Genomic DNA, 10,195 nt, shown 5'->3' on the forward strand with positions numbered 1-10,195 from the left:
ACTTCTTCTCATCCTTGGTTTTTAAAATGACTTAAACGGTTTCTCTATGTATATGTGAATAACAGTATTAAAATAAAAGACAGGGCTAAGAAATGGGCAAGAGTTCCATTGTGCGACTCCAATAGCGAAAACAGACGAAAAGAGCGTAGAAATATAACGTTTTCAAATTATTATTATTTCATACCTGTACATGCATATACTTTGTTTACATGTTATAAGTAATCATGAAAAAATTTCATAATATATCTGCCAAGAACACGCTTTATCCACCCTGAAAATTTTATAAAGATGCATTAATTTCTTTAAAAGATATTAGGTCAGTCTACGAAATTTTGGGACAACCCTCGTAATATAAGTTGAAATTAAGCTTTATTCCTTAAAGAAATTTTAATTGCCTGAGTGAACCATTTGTGTGGGATTTACATCAAAAAATGCAAATCAGCTTGATCTATTCAACTGATTAAGACTGTACCATCTTTTACTATATTATTTAATTCCTATATTTTGCAAAAAATGATGATAACAATATATACATGTTCAAAAGGATATTTAATCAGAAAATTTATCTTTTCAGTGATTATAAACATCTTTTTTTATCAAGTACCAACCGAGTTAGTTTCCCAGTGAAGTTTTTGACATTGTTGTTTATTATTTTATTTACATTTGAGAGGAAACAGTATGCAGAATAGAACTGCATCTGTTATACGAATGACCCACTGCTTTGTTATGTTGTGACATGAATGTCATAGAAGCTGTTTGGACTAGAGAGTTCGCCTTGATCCACCATTTGAATACTTACATTTATGTTCAGCATTCCAAATCAGGAAATGTCTATTCATAATGAAAAATAAACATAACATATACATGTACCTTCGAAGAAATTTCGGTTGAAAAGATAACCATGATTTCAGGATATATAAAAACATTCTTAACACCGGGGAAAAAAAATGATCTAATTGACCTTTGATGAACAAACAAAAACATTGATGTTTCTTTTTTTCCCCATAGCTTTAATGTTTTAGAAGTTCCAAAACTAGTATCATCGTAACAATTGTAATAAACAACAACGTTAAAAACAAATGTTTTTTCAAGCGTTAAACAATGCCATCACTGTTTGTCGTAAAAATATTTTTTCGCAAAATCATGAAACACTCGTGAAATCAAATTATTTACATCTACAAAATATAAAATTTCCATTATGTAATGTTAAAACGCAAAAATATATAAAAGTAATTACCCTTTTATCTAATTTTTTCAACGTTATCAAGATTAAAAACTATAAAATATATTTGCAAAATAAAGTCATTATCATGATCACTTTTTTTTTTCAGCTGATAAAGACTTTGTGACATCTTTTTATGCCCTCATAATCGAAGGTGAGAAGATGTATAGTTTCTGTCCTGTCCCCTGTCCGTCTGTTTCTCTGTACCAAAAACCTTTAACCTTGACCAATTTTTTAATTGTTGAGGCTATGGCTTTATATGTCACAGGTGTATTTTTGATAAAAAGACATTTCTTTGGATATCATCAAATCTGATCTTTTGACCTGAACCTTGAAGTTTGATCCAGTTTTGTAATCTTTTACATAACTCTAATATTAGCTATATTACTTACACAATTACTGATAGGACTTTTAACCTTTACATATGTAATTTTTGTGACAAGACTTTCCATTGGACACCAACAACGTTGACTCTATGACCTTGTCCTGAGATTTGACCTACTTTTAAAGTACTTTAAGCTTGGCTATAAATTTTGAACGGTAAAGCTACAGATTCTATATAATTCACATATAAAATTTTTGTGACAAGATATTCCTTTGAATACCAACAACTTTTACTTTTTGACCTTGACTTAGGATAAGATAAGATAAGATGATATCTATTTAAAATCGAGTACATCAACAAAGAAACATTAGCTCTGAAGAGTTTTTTTATTACATAGGATATCGACCTATTTTAAAAAAAAACTTTAACCTTGGTCTTAACTTTTAAGCAGTAATGGTTATAGGTGTCATACTTCAAAAATTTCATCTTTGTGTCAAAACCTTCCTTTGACCTTTACCCTGAATATTAACTTCCTATTCTAAAAACTTTTAATTTTGGCCATAACTTTTCAACAGCTGATGAAAGGGCTTTCACATTTCTCAAGTGTATTTCTTGTGAGAGGAAATTACTTTGGGTACCAAATAATTTGATTTCCATTTGAGAAAGGTTAACCTTTGCTTTAAGTTGCCATTCGGAGGCATCAGTGTGTCACTAACATAACTTGTTTATAATTCCGAAATTAGAAAATTTAATTGATTTAAAAATTTTGTTCAAGCATTTAATTTGATTTGAACATATTTTATGTAAAATACATAGCCCTCTCCATAGCAAGCATTTGAAGTGTAACACATCACTGTAATGCGTTTACAGAGAAATACTGTTTGAAATAAGATGTGGAAACATCCCCTTTTCATTATCAGACGAAGTGGAAGTAAATTTGGTTTCTCACTTTATACTGGATTCAACGTGTTCAAATTTCATAAAAAAAAATACTGACATGCAAAGATTGCAGGATCCATTAAATATTAAACGAAACCCCAATCCTAACTTCACTACCGTGAAGAGAAAACTTCAGAAGTATCGTGGTACAACATTTTCAAAAGGCAATGTAAATCAAATGGTGGTTTTAAAATTCTCGAACAACTTTAGGATTTATAATCTCACTTTTTTTCAAACATAAAAAATTATTACATTTCAACGCTTTGTACAAATATTCGGCACGATAAGTTAAAGAGACCTTTGATGTCATAAACAAATGTTTCTTCATCAAACTAAGAAAGCTAAAATTTCAACATACATCTTTGATTGGTGTTTTTTTAAAATTACTTTGCTGGAATTTCTGATTTTTTTGTACGAACATATATATATATATATATATATATATATATATATATATATATATATATATATATGCTTAATTGCTGAAACAGTACCTTAAACTAATCAGCTAATCAGCCATCACGATTTTTGTGTTTATGTCCCCCAATTGCTTTGATACGCAAAAGTATGGTTTTATTCATAACCTTATATATAAATAATAAACTAACAATGCGTATGAAAAATGTCAGTTTGCGTTTGAATCAATGATAAATTGAATTTGCTGACACGGTCATTGTATCAATCATAGAACTTACGAAATGATGGCTTTGAACTGAAATTGTTTCTTCAAATTTTCTTTCAATAATCTATTTCTTTTAAAACAAATGTTCATACGTAAAGCATGCTCTTGCGTATCAGATCAATTAAGATTCTATAAACTCCGTTTGCAGGTGATGAAGGTATATTGCTGCAAGTAAGGGCAGTTGACGATAAAAGTTTTTAAAAAGTCATCACGATTATCATAGAGCTTGGTTGTTATATTACCAGCAATGTCTTTTTCAAGTAAAATATCCGAAACGAAATAGAGTGCCAAAATATTTAATAAACCAAAAACTAGATTATTCACCATATAATATATGTAAGTAAATTAGCTATAAATATCAAGTATTTTGACAAAATCAAATTTAGATTACACAAAGAGGCTTTCTTCATTATATTAGCTGCGCAGATTATGTATTTCTTTTATTATTATGATGAATTGAAGTCATGCAAGGCTTATTTTGATAAAAATATGAACTTGTTGATTAACGTACCTTGTCTTTGGGCGTTTGTTACCTTTGTTTTCTTGTAAAAAATCTGATTATAAACACTAGTACTTTGAATTTGACTTTGAAAAGATCCTTGAGTATCTGATTAATAATACAAAAGTAGTTTTTGGAGACCATGTCTCCTAACAATCCCATGAAAATGTCTGTGATTACCAATTGCACCCCGTCATTATCAGACATTTTTAACTTAACAACAAAGCTTTATGGTGACCTAGTTTTCAAATGCCATCTACCCTAACTTTTATAGCAATATCCTTAACCACTGCATATTGGATGCATGTCTCTCATATCATTGGACACACACATGCATGTTCTACGAACGCAATAAAATTCATAAATGAGGCAAGATATTGACAAACAAGTTGAAAAAAACATGCATCAACAGATTCGCTTAAATTTACTTAGTAAATCTACTACGGAACCAATTTTGAAACACCAGATGCATATTTTAAAAAAATGTCACTATAGTGATGCAATATTTAAATAAAAATATGAATATTTTAATTTTAAAGATTGAAAAATGAAGATTCAAGAACTGGGGACAAATACGTCGAAAGATCATAGCTATGCATGAGAGAGATAAAATTTGAATTATATTTCTTAATTTTTGCACACCAATCAAATATGTATCCGTTTTTTACAAGCTAAAACCGAAATACTTTGCTACTGTGTTGTAGAGTCCCCCTGGAATCCAAATGGGGGTGCATGTAATAAAGTTGATTCAATTATTGTTTAGTTTTTGTGTGAATGTATGGTTGTTTAGTTTCTGTTTATTATTTTGTTGACTATGTTTTGACGGTAGTTGGTTTCCATAGACTGGTGTAGTGTGTAAGCTATTTTTAGCGTGAGGTGTGAGTATAAAAGTGACCGGTTAGGCCAGTGTGGTCAGATCAGGGAGCGGTAATAACACCAGCCGGATGCCTGTTTGTACAGTTAAACGTATGATATTTCCAGTTCGTACAGCGTAGTAAGACGTGAGGAGTGTTTGGTTAAAATCCTCGACGGACACCAATAAGAGACCTATACGTGGTGTGAGGTGACAGTATGGATGGTCATGCGGGTGCTGAAGGTGTGTGGTATTTTAGGACGTAGGACGTTCTTTCCAAGCCGGAGGGTGAGACCAGCAAGTCTCTTTTGTCGATTGTCCGCATGTGAGTTTATCGGGGCGGATAAGCACGTGGCGGCGGGAGTCCTTCAGCGTGACTAGTGACATGAATAGTGAATTTCAGTGAATTGTGTTTGTAAATAAAATTTGAGAAAGGAAATTCCAAAAACTATTATACAGATTATTTATTAAAGTGAACTTTTTCTAATTTCTTATAAAGAACAGCTATTTGTTAATCTTATTATCTGATACGCGAATTGAACAAAAAGACTGCTGATTTAAAGTAATTTACATTGTATCAGATATTTGTATATTTATCACTGTTTCATATTATTTTAGCTTGAGTGTGGTGTGAAAGGAGGGAGAGAGAATATTATCATTATTTTTTTTGTTTATTTTCTTAAATGATTTTTTTTGTTATCTCAGCCATACAAAATTCCAAAGAACTCATTACACGATGTGACACACTTGACTGGAGCAGTATGACCTACATGTACCTCCACTTAACCATGTGACACACTTGACTGTAGTAGTATGACCTACCTCCACTTAACCATGTGACAAGCTTGACTGGAGCAGCATGACCTACCTCCACCTAACCATGTGACACACTTGACCGGAGCAGTATGACCTACATGTACCTCCACTTAACAATGTGACACACTTGACTGGAGCAGTATGACCTATGAATATATATATAAAAAAGTCTGTTAATTCAATAACATTTTTTACCATTCAAAGCATCCATGTAAGCTATGCCAATACCTTTCAAAAAAGTGTTTTAAAGGGAATAAAAAGTCATAAAAAGTGCGCATTTATGGACAAAAGACAGTGTGATGCACGAAATCGCTCAATGTACCCATTATGTACATTTACACGAGTAACTTCGAAGTGTGGAACAAGAAAATTCGCATCCCACAATGTCTTTCTCGTTTGTTTACAATTAAAACATATTAAGAATAAAGTGTTTCTTGAAGACGTCTTTTGAAAATGTATTTGTATTTTCAGTTTTTTCTCCAGTAAATTTTGCAGGAATATATCAATATTGTTATGTTTTTTATCTTTGATTTGTAAATATATTTGCAAAACAACATTTTTGACACAATATGGAATGTCTGAGGCTGACCCGGATATCTACGCATGGTATACTTCAGCCTTCTTCAAATTTCTCTCTATCCTTCCCCCAAGGAAAAACCCTTCGACAACAGTCTCATCAAACATATATAGAAATATAGATATTTGTCGATAAAATGCATCTTCTGCTCATGAAAAATTCAATTTTAATTTCTCGGATACTTACCAAAAAAAAAAAAAAAAAAAAAAAAATGAAGTAAATATCAGGACAAAGGAAGCAAGATGTTTCTAATTTACATAAATTGACCTATTAATTTTTTTTTAGACTTTGGTATAATGATTAAGGTTAACTGAGTTTCCCTAAATAACCAGTAAAATGGTGTTAAATTTCATGCAGCTTTGTGGGAAAGAACAATCAGGGATCCATGCAATTCCAATTTAATATTGAAAGTGGGATACGTATAGTCTTGTGGTTCTTAGAATTTTTTTTGCTTGCTAAAGAGTTCACACAAAATAAAATAAATAGGAAATGAAAAAAATGATGTAGTTTGAAAAGTTTTCCAGTCATTATTATTATGTGCTTGTAGGCAAACGTAACCTTAAGTGTCGTTACACCAGTCTATAGAAAGTTCGGGTACTCTTGTACTGCAGGGCAAAATACTATTCTTGGTGGGATTTGATTTAATTATCTTTGAACTATCGTCAAGCATTATTTATTTGCCCTGCAAAAACGAATTACCGAATCATCGTTAAAAAGGCAATTGATTACCTAAATTAATATAATTGAAGTAAGCAAGTTTGTAATATAAAAATGCTTCGTATGTATCGCTTATATGGTGCATAAAGCTGTTTTCTCACGTTTTTGACAAATGTTTTGTAAAATTCTCAGATATTATCCCATATTCATTTTGTTTCATAAGAGGAAAGTGACTGTTTCGTAAAAGAAAACGTGCTTATACAGTGCATTTTAGACTTGAGATTGAAAATGAATGACAATTGCAAAAAATTAAGACGGAAATAAAACGATGACTCTAGTTTTGCATGCTTTGGGACATATCAACACAACATCGAAACAGTTTATGAAATGAATAATAATTGGGGTAATATTTAATGTAACATATCTTGAGGTTTTCAAAGCACCAGTCACAAATTAAAGTTTTATTTTCCAGTGAAAGATCCGAAATGTAGATACAGAGTCCAACTTCCGGTTGCGTCATGGCACACAGCGTACGACACATGCGCCGAAAACAACAGGACTTTAGTTACGATAACATCGTTAACTGAGATGTACCTCATAGATTTAGTCTTACAGGAGGTTGATGAATTGTTTTTGACTCCATTAATTTACAGGTATGTTAAGAACTTGTAAAATCCTAAGATGATTTTAATCATCTCTTTATAAACAATAAAATATGAACTAACATAATGATTGCATTGTCTACTTTTTTTCCTGTTTGTTCGATTATGACAATTTAAGAAACACTCAACAGATATGACTGATGGGAAGGGAATGCTGACTGACATTTTTCATACTAATTGTTAGTCCATTATTTATACACTGAATTAACGACGGATTTCCCCCTTATTTCCCGGATGACAAGGAGCACACGACGGGTGTGACCGGTCGACAGGTAATGCTCACTCCATGGCAACTGATCCCACTTCCAATGTTTTGGAGGTCCGTTTTTGCTCTGCTCCTATTTTGTATTGTTTTCTGGATTTTTGAATGCTTTGAATACTGTTCGTTATCAGGATGATTACATGTTAATATGAGCATGATCCCTGTTCTTTATTTTCATATCTCATATCTTTCTGTGCATCATTCAAACAATTTAATTATGTTTTTCTAAATATTATTAGATTTTTTTGGTTTCAGTCATTCCACTGGAGTATGGATTAAAGCCTTCCTTCGGTCCTCTACCAATGAGAGCATGTTAGAAAATTGTAAATCTTTAGATCCTCAGCTTCCAGTAAAGATAAGTGATGCAGGTCCGAGTGATATGGTTTGTCTTTACTACAACAGAACAGAGCAGAACTTCATCACAGATGATTGTTCTCAAGAAAAGATGTTTATCTGCGAAAGTAATAGTGAAGGTATACTTTAGAAAATTTTACATAAGTAAAACTTTGACATGAGTTATTTATCATATCTTAATGGATTTTCATGTATTCTAAGTTTTACATATCTCCTATATCAATTGGTGACAAAAATATTGCTAAACAATGCACAACTTTAGTTGTTTAAAACTTTTTTCATTTCAATTTTATTTGATCTACCGCATTTGTATTGTAGAACTTGAGGCATGTATGAAGGACACGGCAAAAGAATCCCTGAAAGACGAGGTTCCATTTAAGTTCTGCTTAGATACAGTTTACAATAGTGTAACATCTGAAGAACAGTGTGAGAAGATATGCAGAGAAAAGCAATCCTGTTATACCTTTACGTATTCATCGGATTGCAAAATCTACCGTTTAAAAGACGACGCAACCTGTTCAATGGGTCGAAATCCCCCTCCAACAATTAGACATAAAAGTAAATGCTTAATAATCTATTTTAGTACTACATTTATTATAATATCTAAGCTAAAGAATTTATTGACTCTAAAAACATGTACCACAGTAATATATTCATTGATTGAAGGTTTTTTTTTCTCAATACATAATGCTAACAATTATCAGGATAAAAGAGTTGTGTACAAGTACTACAGTGATATCTTGACTGATTGCAGGCTTCTTCATGCATAGTGCTAACAATTACCCCGATTCATCAGCAAAACCTCTGGCAGAATGGTGTCCAGGTATTTATATTCTAAAATAAATGCTAAAAATTCATTATTTTCTGATATCCTAAAACGAGGATATTTCTCCTCTTATTAATTTTTAAATGTCTTAACTGCACTTGATCAAAAATGAAAACAAAGATTGATAATGCAATGTAAGAGGAATATCAAATATATACTAGTATACTGTACAGTACCACTGCATGCACTGTAAATAACAAAATACACAGTAACTATTTGAAACCCTTAAATGTACCAAATTTTTCTTTAAAAAAATTATATCATTCTTTCCTGGAGAAAAAAATAGAAAAATATTTGTTCAAAAGGATGAAGATAACTGCAATCGCTTCTATATGAGAACATTTACAAAAGTTGTGAATGTTGAGCAAGGAAGAAAGGAATCTCTACAAATCTGAATCAATTTTTAAGTGCCTAACGGAGAATTTTTGTTCGACATGAGTCTCTTCAGCAGACTGGAGCAGTATGACCTACCTCCACTTAACGGTCATACTTGACTAAATCAGTATGAGCTACTTGTACGTCCACTTTACCATGTGACACACTTGACTGGAGCAGTATGATCTATAATAAAGTTGATTCAATTATTGTTCAGTTTTGTGTGAATGCATGCATGTTTAGTTTCTGTTTATTATTTTTTGTGACACACTTGACTGGTAGTATGGGTTTCCACTTAACCAGTGACACACTTGATTTGGAGCAGTGAGGTGTATCTCCACTTAACCATGTGACACACTTGACTGGAGTAGTATGACCTACCTCCACTTAACCATGTTACACGCTTGACTGGAGCAGTAGGACCTACAACCACTTTACCATGTGACACATTTGACTGGATCAGTTAGACCTACCTCCACTAAACCAGTTTTCATTATTGTAAGTATGTTCTTTTGTTTGGTTTTTTCTCTGTGTAAAGTTATCTTAGGGTTAGTTAAACGTATGATATTTCCAGTTCGTACAGCGTAGTAAGACGTGAGGAGTGTTTGGTTAAAATCCTCGACGGACACCAATAAGAGACCTATACGTGGTGTGAGGTGACAGTATGGATGGTCATGCGGGTGCTGAAGGTGTGTGGTATTTTAGGACGTAGGACGTTCTTTCCAAGCCGGAGGGTGAGACCAGCAAGTCTCTTTTGTCGATTGTCCGCATGTGAGTTTATCGGGGCGGATTAGCACGTGGTGGCGGGAGTCCTTCAGCGTGACTAGTGACATGAATAGTGAATTTCAGTGAATTGTGTTTGTAAATAAAATTTGAGAAAGGAAATTCCAAAAACTATTATACAGATTATTTATTAAAGTGAACTTTTTCTAATTTCTTATAAAGAACAGCTATTTGTTAATCTTATTATCTGATACGCGAATTGAACAAAAAGACTGCTGATTTAAAGTAATTTACATTGTATCAGATATTTGTATATTTATCACTGTTTCATATTATTCTAGCTTGAGTGTGGTGTGAAAGGAGGGAGAGAGAATATTATCATTATTTTTTTTGTTTATTTTCTTAAATGATTTTTTTTTGTTA

At 32.2% G+C, this 10,195-nt stretch overlaps 1 protein-coding gene across 1 annotated transcript; it reads left to right on the forward strand.

Annotated features, from left to right (window-relative positions):
* Positions 1–7,040: 7,040 nt before the first annotated feature.
* On the forward strand, positions 7,041–10,195 carry LOC134266154 (uncharacterized). The gene is made up of 5 exons (XM_062748391.1): positions 7,041–7,223; positions 7,750–7,967; positions 8,167–8,406; positions 8,603–8,671; positions 9,624–10,195. Exons 1-5 carry the CDS (start codon positions 7,159–7,161, stop codon positions 9,635–9,637), a joined length of 606 nt encoding a protein of 201 aa, XP_062604375.1. The 5' UTR covers positions 7,041–7,158; the 3' UTR covers positions 9,638–10,195.

Source organism: Saccostrea cucullata, unplaced genomic scaffold, assembly GCF_032062105.1.
Source record: "Saccostrea cucullata isolate Sc308-1 unplaced genomic scaffold, CSIRO_AGI_Scuc_v1 ctg1292, whole genome shotgun sequence".
NCBI lineage: Eukaryota > Metazoa > Mollusca > Bivalvia > Ostreida > Ostreidae > Saccostrea > Saccostrea cuccullata.